This window comes from Miniopterus natalensis, chromosome 8 (assembly GCF_054644295.1).
Source record: "Miniopterus natalensis isolate mMinNat1 chromosome 8, mMinNat1.hap1, whole genome shotgun sequence".
NCBI lineage: Eukaryota > Metazoa > Chordata > Mammalia > Chiroptera > Miniopteridae > Miniopterus > Miniopterus natalensis.
In genome coordinates, this window is record NC_142088.1 from 23,295,018 (window position 1) to 23,316,927 (window position 21,910).

The following is a 21,910-nucleotide window of genomic DNA, read 5'->3' on the forward strand; positions in this document are numbered from 1 at the left end:
GGGGATTTATACCAAGGCCAGATATAAGAAGTATGTCCCAACTATTGCTTGGAGCATATTTATACCAGAAAATTATTTTGTTGTTTATATGAGATTAAAATTTAACTGGGTGTCCTGTATTTTTATTTGTTAAATCTGGCAACACCACCTTCAAGGTGAGGAGATCAGAAACCTAGTGGATGTCTACAAACAGCTTGCCACCTACAGTGGAGCCTCATATGGGTTACAGGGGTGCCGACGCTGAGACTGGACAGTGACACTGACGTGGGCCTTTGGGGGCCAGGCTGATCACCGGCAGCCACAGCTTGCTTGTTTGCCACACAGTGCTATGAAAATAGTATCATTATCTATGTATGTCATGGTGTGAAAAACATTAGGAAAACACAGTTTGAGCAATCTGTGATCCTAATTTCATGAGTTAACAATGGAGACATCATAGTGATATGTTCTAAGGATGAACTTACGTGAAATGTGAAGGCAACCTGCTCTCCAGATATCCCTCTATTTACTGTACTTTTAAAAATCTTATTCACATACTATTTAAGTGGTGGACAAGTTAGCCAACAATGGAGCAATAAAAGACATTTTGATAAGATGTGTAAGTCAGTATTTGCAAAGTCCTTTCTATTTTACATGAATTGACCATTTCTATTTTGGATTAAGATGGTTCAAGATGATATTAGAATAATTTGTGTATGGAATTTAGATGTGTCATCGGTCAATCATGTGAATTTCCTAACAATTTACTGTACTTTGGACTAATACTGTATTCTACTTATGGTTTCTGTAATCTCCGCTCTTGGAATGGTACTTGGGGTATATTCACAGGTCATTCCTTGATGGTGGAAGGTATTAATTTTTTGCTTAAATATGACTCCCTGCCTTTAGTAGGTGGTTTCTTGGATACTCAATTAAATAGCAAACACAAAGTTATTTTCACAATCTCCCCTTTTCCCCTACCCCAATCTATTTTTATTTTAGGGGCAGTAGTACCCTTGAGATAATTGACTTTGGAGAAACACTATCACATTGCTATGTGCTTTCAAAATGTCTACTCAAGACAATTTGCTAAATTACCTATTCCTTCAGGTTAGGTGACTTGATCTTCCTATAGAAACAGACCCTCCACCCACGCACTTTTTTTGCAAAAACTTTGGAAAGTAATTTTATTGTCTGAATTAGAATAAGAAACAATGCATTTGGGGCTGTCATGAGCAACTCCTCTTGGCTACTTCTTTTTAAGTGGAAATTCAGGATAAAGCTGGATCTCTAGGCATTCCCATGGAATTGAACGAATCTTGTTCTTATTGCATACAAGTATACATAACGAAATTGGGCTATTGATGTGCAATGCTTTTTTGTTATTGTTTTAACTTGCCAAGAGGAAACTTATATTACCTTGTGAGCTCCTGTCAGGCAGTCGATTTCAACCTCAGAACAGGCTGCTCCATAGACATAGTAAGGAAACGGGTCTCCCTCCCCCTTCTCCCAGTCCATGAAGGCCTTGTAGCCCCTGATGGAAGAAATAAAGCCCTTTAGCTTGGGGTGTGCACATGCGTGTGTGTGTGTGTGTGTGTGTATGCGCGCGTGCAAACAATGTTGACTCATTTGAAAAGTTATTAAAGTTATGATAGCATTTCATTTGATCGCTATAGAAACATCAATGATGAGAAAGTCATTGATCTGCTCAGCCCCCAACCCGAGCATGTGCCCTGACCGGGAATCGAACCCCGATTTCCTGGATCCTAGGTCGACGCTTAACCGCTGAGCCACGCCTAGCCGGGCTGCCTCCATTTTAAAGAGGATACTCTGTGCTGCAGTCAGGATGTGAAAAACAGAGAAGCCAAGAGACCATTTTGGTTTGGCTCTTCCAGGTCTGCATTTTGATGGCTTAGGTTTGTGCTTTAGCTCTGCCCGTTGAGAACCTCAATTGATTTTATCAGCATTCCCAGAGCCAACCCGGAGCTGGTATAAAAAAGGGCCTGCAATTCAATGCATTAATTTATAATGGAAAATGTACCCAGCTAGGGGCTGATTTGCACTCTTCTTGGTAACCGAACTTGGGAATTTAGAACTCACAGTGTGCAGGGCACTGGGCTGGGCTGTTACCTTCTTTCCTTTTCTCTTCATGAGTATTTGTTTCATCCTATCTCTTTTCCTCCCTTTCTCCCTCCCTCCCTCTCACTTGGTGGTCTGTTTCATTAGATTGTTAAACTAATGTCATACACTTCCAGAACTGACAATCAGCCCCCTCTCTGTGCTGCATTCAGTCACCCCACATTTGCTGAGGCCTCCCTCTGACGGGCGCTGCACAAATGACCACTGGTGATGACCTCCTGTCCACCTGCTCCTGTCTAGCAGCAGCCTGAACACAGAGAGGTTTTAATGGTATTGGGAGAAAGATTTGTAAAATTGAATCTCGAGTTATTTCTTTTTACTAGTCACAATAAAGAATATTATTATTCTTTATTTTTTCCACAATAAAGAAAAGTAAATAATGATTAGATGCTATAAGCAATGTTTAAATTTTTTATACCCGATAGGGGTATTTTTATTATTTAATATTTCTTTGGACGTAGCTCAAAGGCCAATGCGAAGTCATAGAATTTGGGGCCTAGAAAGGACCTCAGAGATCACATAATGAAAACTTATTTTACAAATGAGGGAACTGAGGCCCTGAGGGATTTGTTGCCTCTCATTTTCTCAGTTAAGAAGTTATTGTAATTTTTACCTGAAGTATCCCGTGGCTGAAAGACTGATTCTTTGTTCAAAAGCAGCTTCTATCTGCAGAATGACCATATTTAGTTAAAATAAAATAAATATACCATCAGATAGGTGAAGATAAAAATATTCAAAATGAAAATATGAATCAAAATGGACATCTGATCATTGTTGTTGGTGCTTTGTTACCAATAATAGAACTAGCTCATCGTAGTATTTTTTTCCTCAGCTGGTACACTAACAATTTCCTTCTGATTAAGTTCAGAGGTCTGAATTGAATAAATAAAATGGAATCCTGCTGCACAGCCATGATTTATGGGCTTAGTTCATAAGGTATTCGTGCTTCATTTCTAAATGTTAGCACTCTAGTGTGTGTGCACGTGTGAGATAATGGTGCTAATGAAATAAATAGTATATAGGGTATTGTAAAGTTGGATTAAATGAGTCTTTTCCTTTGAGACAACACATCGTGTGTGTGTGTGTGTGTGTGTGTGTGTGTGTGTGTGAGGAAGGCTCAGTCTTTTCTTCTTTCTTGTTAAGCAGCGTGGGTAAGGCCTTACACGCTTCCATTCGTCTTCTCAGAGACACTGTCGCCCGTGTGGCCTCTCCATCCCTACCTGGCAAACATCACGGAACAGCAGCCTCAGCCTTGGGGGATCTTGCCCTTTGGCAGAAACCCCCTGAGAACTGTCTCCGGGGTCTGCGGCTGTGTGCTGCCGTGGCGCTCCTGGTTTGGATTGTTTTCTCACTTGCAGTAAACGAGCGGAACACTTACCCAGTCTTCCCACGAACCTTCCGGATTTTTCTTAATGATGGGCTCAAGGCGTTTCAGAAGCGTCTGACAAGCATTCTTGAAGGAGTAAAGAAGGGAATTCCCGTTAGAGGAGAGCCCAGCGGTTAGGATTTGTGTGGAAGACTATTCATTGATAACTGATTAGGTTGGTGAATACTTATGGAGTGCCTGATACGGACACATCGGGGACATAGAGACAATAACAACGCAGCCCCTGACCTTGAGAAGAGAGTCAGTCGCTGGGTTTTTTTCCCTTCCTGCTTCACTTCCTGTGAAAATACAGGCTCAGCTGAATTTCTACTCTCAGGTCCCCTTTCTAAAAATATTCATGTTCTTAATTCCTTCTTCTCTTTTTCTATGTTTTAACTTATACCTTCATTTGTATCTTCCAGCCATTAAGATAAATGAAACCAAACATCTTATTTTCATTCAAATGTGTGCTTTCCAGTCTGCAACAATGACATGCCAATATCCTTCTGGGTCTGAAACATTCAACTCTCTGTCCATCCCTCTGTCTATTCTTCCATCTATCCATCATCAAAGCTCTGCAATGGCAGCCTTTGCTTTGGGTGTGAACTGAAAACTAAGTTTGTTTTTTTTAATAGCCTGATCTACAAAGTTTCTGATACTTCAAACTGAAACCTAAAACTCAATGTCCTAGAACAGTGATTTTCAACCTTTTTCATCTCACAGCACACATAAAATAATTACTAAAATTCTGCCACACACCAAAAAAAATATTTCTTTGTTGATCTGACAAAAAAAAAATAGGTGTAATTTTGATTCATCACACTGGATGGCTATTGTTGTGTTGGCGGTTGTCATTTTTTTATTTGATAATCTAAGGGAAAAAAGGCAGTGCCCCTGATAGTCAGGTATTGCATGTTTTAAAAACTCTTGTGGCACACTGGTTGAAAATTGCTGTCCTAGAAGATGAGTTATCACTTAGTTTGGGCTGATGACTCCCATACACACTGAGCTATTCCTAGCTTGTTTTTGATTCTACCCAAAGTGGGATCTCATGAATTTGAGGGTTTCCACACATTTGTTCTGAGTAAAAATCATCTCTGGTTTTTGAGCCCCTAAGCATGTCCTCACAAAGATAAGATGGATTTAAAAGTGGTTCCTCTTGGTGGCTTCAGTGTCATGTCCTGGGAGTGAGGTTTATGCCTCCCCACGGCATTCCAATAGAAAAAGCGGGCAGTTTACAACAGAAACATGGCAAATAGATATTACTTCAGAAGTACATGCAATCAGATATTTGAACAAAAAATACAAAGTCATGGATCTATTCTGAAAAAGTAAAAATTGAACATCAGTTAGAAAATAAGTACTAGCGTAAGTATAAGCAAAAAGGCTGAGTACTCTGGTAAAAATCCACTGATGTAGACACTTTAATTATACCCTGTCTCCCTGGCTGGGGCTCTGTCTGCCTACCTGCCTGCAAGAACTTATTTGTGTCAGGGCAAACTTGCACAGCTCTGCATTTCTTGGTACTCAGATTTCTTATTTCTGTGTCTCCCAGGGACAGAGACTGCCTGCCCACCAGTACCCATTCTCTCCTCCTTCCATAGTTGCTGGGCACACGGTTTCCCACTGCTCTAAATTCTCCAGCCTCCCCTGCAGTTAGCTGTGGCCTGGACTGGTTCTGTTAATAGGTGACGAGTGGAAGTGACCTGCGTCACTGCCAGGTCTGGCCTCCATGCTCTCTCCCTCTCTGGCTCACTGGATGACGGTGCTCAGGACGTGAGAGTCACATGTTGGAGATGGAGGAGTTGCCATCAGCCTGGGTGTTGAATGAGCAAACACTCCCTCTGGACTCTTGAGTGTACAAGAAAGGGACTTTTGTTACGTTTCAGCCTTTGTGTTCTGGGTCTGTGTGTCGCCTCAGTTTAGCCTACTCCAAGGAACACACACTCTGACATTTTGGTTATCCCAAGCCTGTGTTTAGTGACACAGATGACTTCTCTGAAGCCAACCGCTTGTGCCTGTATCCAGCTAAGAAAACCAGAGATGTGGTAAAAGTGCCCAGGGAAGGACAGACAGGAGGAAGCACCTGCACCGCCCTGCCGTTGACATCCGAGCCGATGGAAGCCGCTGTAGCAATTGTATTGGGCACCGTGGCTGTGCTTGTTTCACAGGTGTGTATGTAAGACATGGGTATTTTTAATTCACGGCTGGCCACCTAGGAGAAAAGTGAACATTTTCAAGTTCAGCCAGTTCTATGAAGATTTGAGTCATTAGTTTCCTTAATAAAAATTACTATTTGTCTTATGTTCATGATATCCTGTAAAGCCTAAACCTTGTGACATGCAGCTACGGGGGCCAGACAATAACACGACAGGCAGCTACTGGGTGTGGTGATGTCGCGACAGGCAGCTATCCGGCTGGGCAATGTCGCAACAGGCAGTCTCGGGGGCACTACCGAGAGGGGCAGCCGCGACCCCCACGGGCAGCCACCCGGCCAGGCGCTGTCGGGGAGGCGGCCACTATCACGGGAGGCTGCCACCAGTGCGAAAGGCAGCTACAGGGGCCAAGCTGTCGCCATGGGCATCTGCATGGCTATTTCCGAGACAGGCAATAATAATAAGGGGGAGGATACAACGTGGTCACAGATGGGGGGAAAAGGATTTAAAAGGCAAACGGTTTATGTGATCTGAAGAGAAACCAGAGTATGGAAAAAAGATTTAAAGTCATCTCCAGACTACACTCAGATCAGTGGGCATCGACCGACCAACCACCAACCGGGAACAAGAAGACTTAGAAATTCTGAGCTCTTTCCTTGGCACCGTGTCAGGGCCTAGCTGTCTGTAGCCCTCACCCACCTCTTGCATCGCCCACCTCCCTGCCCTTGATGACAAAAAAGACACCTGAATTTTGGGCTCTTTTAAGATGGATTTGCAGAAGCTTTTAGGCACCCTCATCTTCTTGAGGTGGGCTTTCTCAATCAATACACCTTTTTCTACTTCAAACTCTGATGTTTTGACTATTGGCCTTTTTTCTTCTTAAGCATCTTGGCACATGAACCTGGTGCCAGTAACAGGAGGAGGGTGGGGCTGACAGCCACCGGAGCTGAGGAGTCCTTCAGAAGTCTACTGACGAATGTCAGAGGGATGGTGGAGGGCGGGGGGAGAGTAACCAAAGAATTTATGTGTGTATATGCACAACCCAAGGACACGGGCAATGGTGGGGAGAGGGACTGGGGAGGGGGATGGGATGGGATGGGGTGGAACGGGTCATTGGGGAGAAAAAGGGACATCTGTAATATTTTAAACAAAAATAAAATTAAAAAAAAAAACAAAAAAAAAACACACGAAAGAACTCTACGGAATGTGAGAGGCATATTCCAGAGTAGCTAAGGAGCTGGAGAGTCAAAAGCTGCAGAAATTCACTACAACAATCTAATAAATTTGTCATAAAGTTAAATTTATTTAATTCAAAGAATTATTTTTTCTCTGGAGATCATATCTTCCTATTTTGTGTGTATGTATGTGTGTGTTAAAGTATTCTTTAAAAATTATAGGAGAATGATATTGATGAAATGCTTGCCTTTAGTTGTCAAAATAATATGCTAATATTGTTGCCCAAACTTTAAAAACTATACATGCTGGTCTCAAAATAAGAAAGCTGAGGAACTCCTACTCTAGGTAAGCCTGCATGGCCCACTTACCACAGTGCTCCAGGGCCTCGTTACTGGTGTTTTCACTGGAAACCACCTCCATCCGTGAACCCTGGCCAACCTCCAGGAGTATTTGCACATGTGTGTGGTTTCCATCACCTCAGCCATTCTATTTGATATGTTAGAAGTTTTTCAACTAAATAGTCAAGGTTTTAGGGTTTGAGTTCAGGGAGTTGTCCCTTACCCTAAAATTAGTGCCAAACGTCAGTCATGTCAACAATGAATAGAGATTAATGACTTCATTTTATTCCTCTTACCTGTAGCATTTTGGTGTGAATACCTTGTCCCAGTTCGTTGCCTCCATGTGTGACCAATACTGATCCATCTGTGTAGATATGAACAAGTGCGGCTGCCTAGAAAAACAACCAACCCCGAAGGCACAGCTCAGTGCTAGCTTAGTTTAGGTTCAGTATAAGAAATGAGGTAGTGAAACGCCAGTCTCTCGGAGTGGGGGGGGGCCAGAGGCAAGCTTTCCTGGTAGGATTCTGAGGCTTAGTCCTGTTTTGTGCAAAAGTCACCTGGAAAGACATTCTCAGTTAGGAACCTGGTTTTGGTAGGAGTCCCTTGGGATACTCAGGAGTTATGGGTATTGGTTGCAACTATTTGAAAGTCATTCCCCTGCTAAAACTCTCTGGCAAACCCCTCAACTAGTGAAATAAACATTTGTAAGTACTTGCCCATGTTATGTGCCAACCTGGGCTCAGCTCTAGATACGTAAAGGCAAACAACATGTGCTTCCTCCTCAAGTGGCTCACAGTGCAGTGGGGCCAGGCTGCAAAGCAAGTCATCAGAACAGAGTGCTCTGTGAGTGAAATGGGTGTGTCATAGGGGCCCTGGAGACCTGGGAGGACAGATCCAGCTGCTTCTGCAGAGCCAGGGAAGGGTTCCCCAAAGAACACTGAATGGAATTATGAAGGGAAGAACAGTTCGCCACTTGGGCAAGGTGGGCAGAAACTCCCCGTGGTCTGTGAGGGAGAGCCCCGCACCCGCTCCTCATATAATATGAGGCCCTTTGGGATTTGGTCTCTCATACTTTTCCCATTTCTTCCCTGTCCCTTGCTGCCCTGCTTCTAAGTCTGGTATTACCACTGTTCCTTCCTGACCTGCGCTCTTGCATATGATGCTCTCTTCCTGGCTTGCTCCCCAGTCTTCAGACTCACGCCCCATAGTCTCTATTGTGTTAAAACTTCCGTGAGCATTCCTCGTTCCCTTCTGGGAAGGATCGATTACCCCCTTCTCTGCGCTTACTCTTACAGGGTGTACTGAGTTGAATAGTGTCCCTGCAAATTCCTGTCCATCTAGAACATCAGAATGTAACCTTATTTGTAAATAGTCTTTGCAGATGTAATTAGTTAAGATGAAGCAAGGCAGGACTCTTCCCTGGAGCCTTACGGAGCATAGCACTGCTAACAGCTTGATTTTTAACTTCTGGCCTCCAGGTCTGTGAGAGAATAGATCTGCTATTTGAAACCCCTAAGTTTGCGGTACTTTGTTATTGCAGCCACAGGAAATGAGTACGGGGGTGACAGATCTTCTGTGAGAGTTTCGTAGAGGAAGGCCACCTAGTCTTTTTCATCTTTGTGTCCTTGAGAACTTTGAGTAAGTCTGAATCATAGAAATACTAAATAAATGTTTGTTAAACTGGATGAATGGAAATGTGGTATTTTTCTTTCAAGGAGGAGGGGGAGGAGGGGAAGGGAGAGGGGGAGGGGAGGGGAAGGAGGGGGGAGGAACTAGGACTTCAGTCTATTCTGTCTGGAGATGCCTGGGCCCTGGGTGGCTTGGCCGGATTCCAGGGCATCAAGGCCTGTAGGTTCTAATAATAGTATTTCTTCACAGAGTGGGCTAGACTCCCTGTGAAGACAGTGTTCCTTAGGCCTAGTTCAGGGAGTAGGTGTTCCAGCTTTATGAGTCATCAGCTGACCTGGAATAACACGCTTCAGCTCCTAGCCTGGTGCTTCTCAAGTGCATCAATTTGGAACTCTGTGGGGAAGCTGGAGGCCTTTCAAATGGAGACTTGTGCTTGATTTAAAGAAGTTTTTTGTGGTGAGATGAGAAGTTGGCAGAAATTAGGCTGTGGTTTAGGTGAGGGGAGCTGTGGTATAATAAAAAATATGTGGTCCTTCCCCTAGTTTATGGCACAGTTCCTAAAACCCATGGAATTTATGCTGAGATGACTCTTATGGGGGAACCTAGATAGCTGGGGTGGGGGGTTGGTTGCCAGAAAAGCCAACCACTCAGAGAGTCACATCTTTCAGCCCCACTCCCTGACCTCCAGGTAGGTGTGAGCGACTAGAGATTGATTTCAATCCCTGATGACCAATGATTTAATCAAGTGTACCTATGTAATGAATTCCCACAAAAACCCCAAACAACAGGGGTGCTGGGAGCTTCTGGGTTGACCTCATATCCCCTCTCCTGTGCATCTCTTCCACTTGGCTGTTTTTGGGTTGTATCACTTATAATAAATTTGCAGTAATCATAAGTAAAGTGCTCCTGAGTTCTGTGAGTTGATCTAGCAAATTATCAAACCTGAGGGGTTGGGTAGTGGAAACCCTCAAATTTGAAGTCAGCTGGGCGGAAGTGCTGGTAGCCTCGGCAGCCCATTTGTGCTAGCATCTGAAATTGGGGCAGTCTTGTGGGACTCAGCCCTTGACCTATGGGTCTGCACTAGCTCTGGGTAGTAAGTGTCAGAATGGAATTGAATTGTTGGACACTCAGTTGGTGTTGGAGAATTGGTGTAGAAAGACACAACATTTGGTGTTAGAGGAAAATCCACACATGTGACTATCCAGGATCTCTTATGCCCCAGCTGTTGATAGACTCCAGGCTTGCAGATATGACAGTTAACCTTGTCCCTCTTTATAAAATGGGCATGTTGGACTTGAAAACAAGAGTGTGACCCAGGAGTCAGGGAGTCTCATCCTACCGCCAGAGGAGCCACAGCCCTGAGAGGTGTGTCAGATTTCCTGGGGGTGGGGGTGGGCTGCCCTGGATAACTACATGGTGTTCCAGGAACCCTGCCAAGTGCTTTACAGTCATCGTCTCAGCCAATCCTCATCAATCCTAAGAGAGAGGATTATTATTCAGTTTATAATTGAGGAAGCTGAGGCTCAGACAGGTCAAATAACTTGCTTAATATCACAGCTAGTAAGTGGCAGGGCCAAGGTTTTCTCAGGTCTGCCTGACTCCAGTCAATTAGGGATTTGGGGCAATTGCTTTGTTACCCAAGAAAGATTTCCTTTGACAGAGCAGCTTTTGTGGGGCGTGTGTGTGTGTGTGTGTGTGTGCGTGTGTGTGTTTCTATTGGCTGCCAGTGTTGGGTATAGGTGGAAGAATGCTTTCAATGGTATATCCACAAGGAGATCTAATGCATTTTTGGACTTATGTTTAGATCTAATGCATGTAAGATTTTTCTGCTTTTGGTGGACAGTCATGGGGGGCAACAATCTTTCTCAGTTTTCTAAACAGCTTTCCTGTATATGGCCCACCAGGATTCCTGGGAAGACTCGTCCATACCAGTCCTTGTGCTATTTAATGGACCCATCTACATGCCACCCTTCCTCCTCCCTCTGGAGAGGGCCTCTGAATGTCTTGCCTCTTCCTTTTACAAATCTACCTGGGATGATTTTGGGGCCCTCTCTCCATTTCTCCATCAGAATTGACACAGATTCCTGGGAGAGGCAGCTTGAAACAAATAGCTGGTCAGGGCAACATGAAACAACTTCTCTGCTTAAGACTTAAGGTGCACCAAGGAGTGTTGTAGGAACAGGAGCACAGACCAGAAGCAGCCCTATTCCTGCCCTACCTTTGAGACCCTTGAGCTCAGAAAGAACAGCCCCTCAAGCCCTGTGGACTCCTGTTCCCTTTCTGAATAGGGGTTCAGTGCGGGGGTGTCTGTGCTCCAAACTGTCAGTTACACTGCTGCAGGTCTCATGCTTGCTGATGCCTCTCTCTGACATTCAGGCATTTTTCTACTGTGCTGTGGTGAAAGTGCTTGCAGATGGGTGCAGCTCGGGAGAGCTCTGCACTCTGGCGGGGAGTGCCTCAGTGCCCTAGGCAATGTGACACTCTCCCAGAGTCAACACAGGCTGATTGGGCCAGGAGTGTGTCTGACTCAAGGGTGATTTACCCCATATAGGACCTTACCTGATGATAGCTTGTTGCACCAAAGCCAACTGAAAACTTCATGGGGATAATAGCAATGCCTTTCTTCTTCCAGTAATTCTTCTTATTAAACTCTTCCACTTGCTTTCTTCTGCTGTGAAAGGAAGACTTGTCCAGACATTCGTTCCAACATTGTCTCAGGGTCTCAGGGCTGAACGCTTGTTTGTAGATGGTTTTATCAACAGTTTTGTACATGTTTTTCTCCCTAACCTGAAATGGGTGGAAAATTGACTCAATAGTTATGGTAAGACAGAAACTGACTGCAAAATAGAGACTTGAAAAGCCTCCTCATGAAAACACAAACTTTGGTGGGGAGAAGACAGGGTCTTTCTTCTCTTTCTTTGAACAGCATGTGCTTTTGCAGAAAGAATGGAGGTTATTTCTCTTCTGCAAAGCACCAATCAGGTCTCTCCCTCCTGAAGGTGGAGGGTAATGGTAGTGACTGGTCTGTGAAGGGCAGTGGGATGAAGGAGACTAGGGAGGCAGATTGTCCTTTTTTCCCTGCAAAGTTCAGAGATGGAGCAGAGTTGGTAGTGTACAAAAGCAAAGGTTTATTATCCTGACTGGAGACTTGTTCTGCTAGAGAGGAACAGCATTGCAGCTAAATGCAAATAGCAGATCTTCTCTGAGCCTTCCAATGGCCTTTGGAATGTGTGGTCCGGATGAAAAAGGGGCTCTGTGGAAAGTGACCTCACAGGGTGACCTGGTCATAAATTCCTAACTTGGCAGGTCAGGGTGGGCAGTCACACCCCAGGCACGTAACTTTTTAGTAAAAGGTTAATCTTTGCCTTAAGCAAGCCCTGCCCATTGTGTCTGTGCATCTAGGTTAATAAAATACCTTCTAGATAAGCTGTAACCACCCTCAGGAGAGCACATAATCTTGCTAATTATTTTGTAGTCCGATTCTTGCTTTACTTTCTCCCACCTCTACAGAATCTTCCTTAAGTCCCCTCCTAAAGCTGCCAAACTGCTATTCTCCAGAGCTTTTGAGATCTTGCTCCCTGGCACACGTCATCAGTTTGGCTCAAACACACTCTCACAAAACTCTACAGGTTGGGGCGTTTCTTATGTTAACAGAGCAAACCTCTCTGAAAATGTATCTGAATGTGGGTGAGTCTCTGTCCTGGAAGCCTGCCTGCACCACTTGACGAAGAAGGGGAATCCACTGAGATACGCTCAGGAGTTTTTCATTATCCCCATCTCACTCCAATAACAAATAAAATAATTATTTTTAGCAGCAACACTGGAGTAACACTATCCAGTTTATAAAAACAAAAATTTTAACAGATGCCAACTCATTTGATTCTTGCAGGAATTCTGTGAAGTGAGCTATATTGTCCTCATTTTATAGGTAAGGAAGCTGAGCCACAAAGAGGGTGCCTCTTCCTGTTCAAGCTGCCCCACTTGCCTCATCACCTTCCCATTATCTGTGCCTGTCATTCTTCAAGGCCTATCTCAAGTGCCATCTTCTCCAGAAAGTTCTTCCTGCCAAACCAAAGTGATGCCTTCCTCTCTTGTACCCATAGAACAGTTGGTGTGACTTCTCTTAGGGTAATTATTGTCTCCCTTGTTCTATGTTTAGGTGTTCCCTTGTGTGTAGAAAGTACCCTGACAACCACAAATCACAAACCTGGTAGGCCTCCCTGTTGAATTTAGGAACAAAGAAGTTCAAAGGACAATACATAGAGAGTCCTTGCTGGAGCAGAGGGTCCATATTGAGGAAACAGGATAGAAATGTAAAAAATAGGCTAGGGTCTGACTAGAATACATGAGGAGCAGAAACTATTATCAGCAGTGACCTCAACTGCCAGTGGTTGCCCCTGTCTGGACTAGCATGTTGTATATACTGTGTACCTTCTAGCGTATTGCACAAAATAATATCCTTGGAGTGCATTCTTTTGGCAGTACCTCCAAAAGTTTTCAAGTGCACTAGCAATTCCAGTTCCGTAAATTTACCCTATACATAAGAGGACAAAGCTATCCCCCCAGTACATCTGTACCAAGATGTTTATTGCAATGTCATTTTAACAGCTGAAGATGGGTAAGAAGCTGGCTATGTACCAGTAGTGGAATGGCTAAATAAATTATGGCACATCCGTGTTACATAGTCCTATTCAGCCATGAAAGTGAAGGCATTCTATTGCCACAGGAAGATGGCCACGGCCTATTGTCAAGTAGAAAAAGCAAAGTGCAGAATACTGTGTTTATTATGGTCCCATTTTGGTAAATAACTGTATATGTGTGTGTATAAATACAGGGCAATGTTTGTGTGTGTGTGTGTATGAATACTTGTGGGTGGATACCTATAGAGAAAGGGCTAGAACAAGAACTATGGAACTGTGAACAGTGGTTACCCTTAACCAACAGGGGTGAGGGGGTATAAAGAGGGACATTCACTTTTTACTTTAATTACTTCAGTGCGGTTTGAATTTTAAAGAGAGTAATTATCTTTGTACAAATTTAAAGAAGGAAGAAGAGAAATCTTTGCACAAGAAGGCTGGAAGATAAGGGGAAAGAGGTGAATTCTGTTAGGTAGCACTGAATATATTTTGAATTTTGAGCCATAGCTAATTTGAATAGTTCTTCTAGGGTATTCCCCTGTGTAGCTGCCCCCCAACCTGATTCTTCAGCAATCTTGGTTGTGACCTTGATGACAACCTTACCTTTTCTGGCAGAAGGCCACACTTGGCTGCCACAGCTGTGATGCAAGATTCCGTGACTAGGGTTCCTTGCGGGAAGCCGTATCCGCGAAAGGCCGTATTGGATGGTAAGTTGGTCATACACGCACGGCCCCGGAACCTGAGGTTTCGGATTTTATACGCATTTTCCAGCTTTAGTATAAGAAATTCTGTTACCTAAAGTAATAGAAGATATTCATATACATTGGACAGTAGTTTTTTCTTTGCTCTAAAAGTCAAGTACACAGAGCTGAGCTGCTGTGGAATTTGGTAAGTACTTGAGGAAAGATGTTCAGTAAAGTCTCATCTAGAAATTCTGCGTTCTATTCACGGTCAAGGACACTGGTCACTGATGCACGTACCTGCTCCGAGTCGTCCAGTGTGCACCCTCCGTTAATGAAGCACTCAATGTCGAGAGCTTTGATTCGCCCGTTGTTCATAAATCCCACCTGTCATCAAATGATGGACATTTTATGTGATTAAAACTTACATGCCAAGTTGGGACACAGCCCAGTTCCACTACTGGGCAGGAATGAAGACAGACTCTGCTCCTGTTTGCTCAGTGGTGCCCCACACCTGCCTGTTTCTTTGTTTTTCAGTACTTGGCTGACAAAGACCTCCTCTGACCTGAATTTTGCTGAGCCCTTTCCTTTCAATGTGTAATTTTCTGGCTTCATAGTCAGTATGAAATTCTAAAGTCCTTGCTTATCTCCAGACAGATAATTGCTACCCTTTTCTTCCTTACTCTTGGAAGGTTCTCCTTCACTTTTTACTGGTACTCCTTCTAATTTAGACTGTGGTTTCCCCCCTGTGGAAAAGCTTCTGGAATTCCAGTGTGTTGGAAGGAATGGGAGTGCATCTTGTTACAGGAAAGCTTTGGAAGCCAAGGTTGGAAAGGGACCCTGGAGTGATGGCTGTCATTGTACTGAGCTGTGAAGTGCTTTGTAATTGGTTATGGGTGGGCGTGACAAATGGGAGCAAGTGCTGCTGTTCTTACTGGGACCCAGAGGCACCTTGCATTTTTCTGAAGTTGCCTCTACCCCTTCTCTCCCCAGACCAGTTTGTCTATAGAGCCCAGATTGAAAATAAAAGTTCCCACTCCCTGTTGTAGTTCTACCAAAAAAGACTGGCTCTGGACCTTTGTCTTCCTGAAAATGGGGATAAATACAAACTGATGAGACCATATGGGTTATTATCATCTACTCCAAGAGAAATGTTGGATAATAAATCAGGGCAACTAGGACATGTGGGGAAATCCACAAATTCAGAATTTATGATAATTTTGACAAAGGCTAAGCTGAAGTTTACCTTTAACTTTTCATGAAGAAAGAATTGCCAAACAAAGATAGCAGAGAAAATTCTTAAGCTGTTTAATACAAACATTTTAAGAATTTTGGAAGAACCTATCACACACAAATATCTATTATACTAATATATTATACAAATAATTCCAAATAGACAAGCAAAACTTTGTTAGCAAAGTTTGAATGAGGATATATACATACATGCACATGCACACACACACATGTCCAGTGAGGATGCTGTGTATTTGAATGCTCATAACTTTCTATGAAGAACTTTCAATAAATCTAGTGTAGAATTATGAAGTTGAATAATAAAAGTACACTAGATTTATTAAACGTTCCTTGTGAAAATGTTATGAGCATTCAAATATACAGCATCCTCACTGAATATTTTAGATGCTAAGATTATTAATTTTAGAATTCAGCAAAATCAAAATAATAGAAAAGAAATCATTCAAATAAAATGAGGTATTTTAATAATTTCATCTTTAATACTCACTTTATATTTTCCAAATAGTGGGTGTCTCCCCCCAGTTATTAACATGTCATCTTCACGATCAAGAACAAGACGAATGGGGTGACCAGTTCTAAAGAAAACAAATCTTGGTCAGAGCCTTCACCCCACCCACCCATCCACCTATCTACTCACCTAGTATCCATCCACCTATCTAGTGTAGGGTTTCCTGGTCTTCTTTAATGGTGAGGGCCACTTGGAGCATCAGTTAAATGTTCAGTTCCTGGTGATTTTGATTCAGTGGGTTTGGGATGGGGAGGCAGGAATTTCTATGAACTCAGGAGACTTATTATCAGCAATTTGGGAACACTGCTCTGGGACCACTTAACACAAGGCAGGAGTGTGCTAAGGCAGGATTGTGGCTTAAGGTGGTGTTTCCCACACTTGGCTGCACCGTAGAACCACTGGGAAGGTTTTTGGTATGTTTTTTTAAAATGTTTTTTATTGATTTTAGAGAGAGAGGAAGGGGTGGGGAGAGAGAGAGAGAAAGAGACATGGGTGTGAGAGAGAGACATCAATTGTTTGTTTGCCTCCCCTATGTGGCCAGACCAGGGAGCAAACCTGCAAACTGAGTATGTGCCCTGACAGGGAATTGAACCTGCAACCTTTTGGTGTATGGGCCAAGGCTCCAGAGAGCTGAGCCTCCCAGCCAGGGATTGAAGTTTTAAAATATAATGATGGTTGGGTCAGTATGGGGCATCCTGGGAAATTGGATTTCAGTGCTCCTGGGATGATTCTAATGTGCAGTTATGCTTGGGAAGTTCTTAAAGGCACAAAGCCTGGTGGGAATACAATGAACTGATTATCTCTTGCGGGGTCCCTGGTGGGTATGAATAGAGAGAGGTTCGTTATGAAAAGAACTGAAGATGAGATTCAGAACCTGCTTTAGCCAAGCTCTTGTTGCAGAAGGAGACATACATCTGAGTGTCCTGGGACCTAGCTCTGAACTAGGTAACAGAAGTTGCTAAAGGAAGCAAGCCGTTTGACGTTTCCAGGCTGATTGGGGCTCTGACAAAGTACCAAAACAGGAAAGGCAGCGCCATGTACCACAGGAACCGCGAAGGAGCGAGCCTGCCTTTGAGGTTGGCTGGGAGCTCCCCTTGAGGAGCACACATGGAAAAGCCGGCCCTTCCCCGGCGCAGGGGGGCAGAGTGCGGGAGTTTCTCTTTCCCCACCCTGCCCTGTCTGCAGCTGAGAGTAGGAAGAAAAGTTGGGGAGCATCCTCCCCTTTGGCACTGCACTCGGGCAGGTGACTTTCCCCACCCCTAAATGGGTCACCTTCTCTGAAGCTGAGGGACAGGACAGCCCTGGCCCTGGAGGTGTTCAACAAATAATAACACTTCTCCTTTCTATAGGACAAGAGCATATTCAAAGTCCTATCTACATTTGGCCTTTCTAATAACTCTGGAAGGGTGAGTATTATATCTACAATTAAAAAGAAAGAGACAGGAGGCTGAGCTGCTCAAGGACAGGTGGTCATGACAGCAGCCCCAGTGACTCTCAGGCCACTGACTGGCCCTCAGCTCCGGCCTTTTACACCCTCTGTCTCCCCAAGTGCACTTACTTGATAGCGCCCGCAGCTGCAATGGCCCCGAAGACAGCTGGCTTTCCTACTTTCCCGCCAAAGCCTCCACCCACCCGTTTTACATGACAGGTGATCCTGTTGATTGGGATGTTTAAAGTAGAAGACACGGTTTTCTGTAAAAGTCAGATACGGGGAAAGTTTTACAAGAGTGAAATGGCAAAGAAGATTTTGATTTCCTGAAACACAGTATCACAGCAAAGTTCATCCACATGTACTGTTAGTAAAAAAAAAAAGATGGACATAGTCTGAGTGTGTCTTGTGGAGCCCCACTGAGTTCATAAACATGGGTCATTGTCACAGAACAGCCTTTGGAGCAGAAAAAAATGGCATTTTCCAGAAGGGAAACTGTGAGAAGCTGAACTCTGAGACAAATGCCTAGACCGAACCCCCAACAAGGTGAAAAGCAGCAAACTCCTGACCACCTACTAAAGAAGCAGACGTGTTTGCAGCGAATGCCTAGAGTACTTTGAGACTGGGGCAATGAAAATATGCTATAAAGTGAGGTGTTTACTCCAAAGGTTAACTGTAATAATTATTTTAGAGAAAAATCAAGTACAGATATAACTTAGTGTTGTCATTCAATCAGAGTTCATTTAAGTACAGTATATTGCAAATGAATGTACTCTCTAGATCTAAAGTGACCATGGCTGTTTTTTTTTTTTTTTACTTCACAAGACCAGAAAAATAAAAGTGTCCTGGGGTCTTAGCTCTCTACTGATGCCCAGTACTTGTATTCTAAGTAAAATGTCTGCCAACTCTGAGGCTGTGGGGGCTGGAGGCCATGAGAGAATTAGGAAGTTACAGAGGTGGGGGGTCCAGGACCTCACCTGCACATGGGCCGGGTCCTGTGTTGACACATAGATGTCCAGTTCTTTGTCCTCTGTCTTTGGAATAACAAGCACTCTTTGTGTTTCCATGTAAAAGTGTTCCTGTCCTCCAACATGGACCTCTCCTGTTGAGTGCAAGCACAGAAATTCCTGAAGGTGTTTGCTGGTTTGGAAAGTGTCATATTGGGGAATTCAAAAGCGAGCAAGACGTGGCCTGGCCAGCCTGGGTTTGTCCTGACCGAGGAACTGATGGGTCAGGCATTTGTCCTGTGTCAACTGAGGGCAATCTGTTTCAGAAACTACAGTTCTGGGTAACAAGTTGAAATGCCTGGTTCTGTTTCTCATTCTGCCCTTGACTCATCAAAATCTTAGTTTTTCTTCCATTTATTCTGTTGCTCCCTACCTCCCACCCTCAAAATGAACACACACACACACACACACACACACACACACACACACACACACACACACACACACACACACAACATTTGGAAAGAAGAAATCTAAGATATATTTGGCAAGGTGCCAAAACTTTAGAAGATGGTCTTTCTGAGAGATCACATGCTCTCAATGTTTGCTTCGGAATAAAATCCCAAGAAGCTCCCATCAAATATCCTGAGTCTCTTACCTTCAACAATTTGATCGACTTTTTCAAATGCCTCCTTAATGTTTCCTTGTTCAAGTTTTTTTTCAGGGCATAAGAATGAATTGTGTTTTATGGCATCCTGAGTGACAGGGAAAAAAACACAAAGCCAATTCTTTGTATTTTTCTTCCCTTGGTAGTGTTTTTCTTAATCAAACCCCTCCAAATTGCCATCTATTAGGACACATCAAAGGAATAATGCAAGCAAGGAAGTACTAGAGTAGTGGGCTAGCTGCAGAAATGGGATGTCAGAGGGAATATCTTCTAGATTGCAGAGGACACCAACAAGGGTTAGAGAAACAGTAAGCATTGAGACCCAAGGTCATTTTCTGTACTTCGGAAGGGCACCTGCCTTCTGCATTATTACTCTCCAATAGCTTTAAAGCCATTGCCTTTCTTGCTAAGAATAATATATTCTATAAGATATTTACAAAAATACTTTTAATTCTATAACCTTATGGGAGAGACCAGTCAGCTTACCTCGATGGTGAAGATTACTGGCTCCAGATCTTCATACGTGATCTTTATGTTTTCAATTGCACGCTTCGCCTGTACATCTGTCTTTGCAGCTACAGCACAGATGACCTGGCCCACACAAAGTACCTGCAGAAAGTACATGCTTGAAGCAGGTAGAAAATTCTGGGTAGAAGTAGGCTTACCAGTGGTGGGGGTGTCTTAGTTGTCATTGTTGAGCAATAATAACCACATTGAAGTTGCATTAAACTGCATCTGCTTCGCTAAAACATTAAAAATATTTTTGAATTAAAAAATAATTTAAATAATACAGATGTTTCTATTGGCCATTTTACTCAATGAATGTAAGCTTTAGAATGAATGTGAGGTTGTCTGTGACCTGAATCTGCTCTGTCCTATCAAGTTAGGTTCACATGTATGGACTTCATGGTGTCACTTTAGAGTTTAAAGATAAGGAAAGTATTTTTTGTAGAACATGGCTCTCCCACTCCCAGTCATGTGCTGAAGCCCCAACCCCTCAATGTGACTATATTGGAGATAGGGCCTTTAAAGAGGTAATTAAGATTACATGAGGTCATAAAGGTGGAGCTCTAATCCAATATGACTAAGATCCTTATAAGAAGAGAAAGAGAAACCAGGGAGGCTCATACACAGACCAAAGGCCAAGTGAGGATGCAGGGAGAGGATGACTATCTGCAAGCCAGGAAGAGAGGCCTCTGGAGAAACAAACCCGTCAACACCTTGACCATAGACTTTCAGCCTCCAGAACTGTGAGAAAATAAATTCTGTTTTTTAAGCCACTCAGTCTGTGGTATTTTGTTATGTCAGCCCGAGTGGATAATATTGTTCCTAAAAGACAGCCAACTTCTTCATCTGGAGTTCAACCAAAAGAATAGTGATTCATCCCAAGGCTAAGGGAGAAACAGTCTGTGTGGGACTCATTGAGATGTGGCAGTAATAGCTAACACGGAGACCCTTCATGTGCCAAGCACTGTTGTAAGTACTTTACAGGTATTAACCTTTTAAATCTCACAACACAATGAGGTGGTGACACCCAAGGTGATGACACCCAAGGACATACAGCTAGTGAGTGGTAGAGATGGAACATGAACCAAGGTGGTCTTCCTCCAGAAACAAGTGCTCTGTAAATGATTGTTGAATTGGTCAAAGGCCAAAGATGGCAAGAGCAACTTTTTAAAAAATGGAGTGTGTGAGGTTAGTGGAAGGTGGAGGGGGTGGTGTTGATCCAGGAAGGGAGGAAGTTCAGTGTAAATAACAGGGAATGGTTGTGTTTTTTGTACTCTCCTTTCTAGATTTTTCTGTTCTATCCTGATACAGGTCCATTCCTGCATTTTTCAGATGAGGAGAAATTGACTCAAGAGCACACAGTGGGAAAACTAGGACTTCTTGTTTTTCTGTAATATCTTTCCTTTTTATTATGTTATTTCCTGACTCCAGAAGAGTAAGTCTGTCTAAATAAAGATGTTAGTGGTAGAAAGAAGCTGGGAGAACTGGCACCTCTACCCCTCCAGTGACAGAGTGGGCTGGGAGGCCATGGGAAGCCAGTGGAGGTGGTACCTTAGTGGTTATCTACACAAGTCATCTGGGAAGGCATATTCTGTACCTCATCTACAGCCAACAATTTGTCGTCTTCAGTACCGTTGGTTCCTGGAATGTCTTTAGCTGTTATCACATCAACCACCCCAGGTAGTTCAAGCGCCTTGGACAAATCAATTGATCTGAAAAAAGAGAAATATTTAAAAGGTAGAAATCAGCAACTTTGAGGGTTCCAAACTTGAAGGAGGGATAGAGCATGGTTGAAAATCAAAATATATAACAACTGGTCCAGCTTTGGCCCTGATCAGGAGGCCCTTTGCTGGGCCAGGGGGTAACACTTTAGCTGCTGGGAAGGGAGATGTCACATGGGTCAGTGTGTCTGTTGCAAGAGACCCATAATTATAATTTTTGTTCTCTTTTCCATGGTGGTCATTTCCAGATACTCTCCCTTCCTCCTCCTGTGGCTGGTGACGTTTTTTTTACTCTTTCCATGTTAGGTTCTTCGGGTTTAGGACATTGTAGAGAATTAGTACATTCCTCTGAGGAAATCCCCAGCTGTGCTTTTAAAAAGGTTTTTGAAAGCTTTTCATTTACTTACATGATTTTTGCATGGGCTCTGGTACTGATCAGCAAAGCCATGAAAAGTTCTTTATCCACCCTGGGGATGTCATCACAAAATATGGCTTCACCGGTGGCATGTTTAAGAGCTGAGAGGTGCATGATGGGGCGTCCCACTGGATCTTGGAGGGGTTGGCAAGAATCCACACTCTACAGAGGAAGACAAGAGTTGCCCTGGAAAAGTTTAATCTTTAGAAGTGGCTTGGACAATAACCAACACTCCTGATTCAGGATTGAGAAAACACAGTCACCCTTGGGCAACAAACACTGGAGTGGGTCCGATAAAGAACATGACAATTTGCTGATGTAACTACACTGGAGAATGGTCATTTCAGTTATGTGGCAATCCC

General features: G+C 43.5%; 1 protein-coding gene across 4 annotated transcripts in view; it reads right to left on the reverse strand.

Moving 5' to 3' along the window:
- LOC107524106 (aldehyde oxidase 2) overlaps window positions 1-21,910 on the reverse strand; it is a 57,897-nt gene that overhangs the window by 9,981 nt on the left and 26,006 nt on the right. For 3 of the 4 annotated variants that reach the window (XM_016195891.2, XM_087819390.1, XM_016195877.2), the window contains 15 exons: window positions 21,541-21,710; window positions 21,010-21,124; window positions 19,392-19,514; window positions 18,897-18,993; window positions 18,269-18,393; window positions 17,421-17,554; window positions 15,842-15,929; window positions 14,401-14,487; window positions 14,024-14,215; window positions 11,343-11,570; window positions 7,451-7,546; window positions 5,571-5,699; window positions 3,497-3,571; window positions 2,732-2,784; window positions 1,399-1,513 (listed from right to left, as the gene is read on the reverse strand). In XM_016195891.2, the coding sequence (XP_016051377.2) occupies window positions 1,399-1,513; window positions 2,732-2,784; window positions 3,497-3,571; window positions 5,571-5,699; window positions 7,451-7,546; window positions 11,343-11,570; window positions 14,024-14,215; window positions 14,401-14,487; window positions 15,842-15,929; window positions 17,421-17,554; window positions 18,269-18,393; window positions 18,897-18,993; window positions 19,392-19,514; window positions 21,010-21,124; window positions 21,541-21,710 (1,827 nt within the window). Of the gene's footprint in view, window positions 1-1,398; window positions 1,514-2,344; window positions 2,348-2,731; window positions 2,785-3,492; window positions 3,572-5,570; window positions 5,700-7,450; window positions 7,547-11,342; window positions 11,571-14,023; window positions 14,216-14,400; window positions 14,488-15,841; window positions 15,930-17,420; window positions 17,555-18,268; window positions 18,394-18,896; window positions 18,994-19,391; window positions 19,515-21,009; window positions 21,125-21,540; window positions 21,711-21,910 lie in introns of all 4 variants that reach the window. The other variant, XM_087819388.1, reaches the window with a different exon arrangement.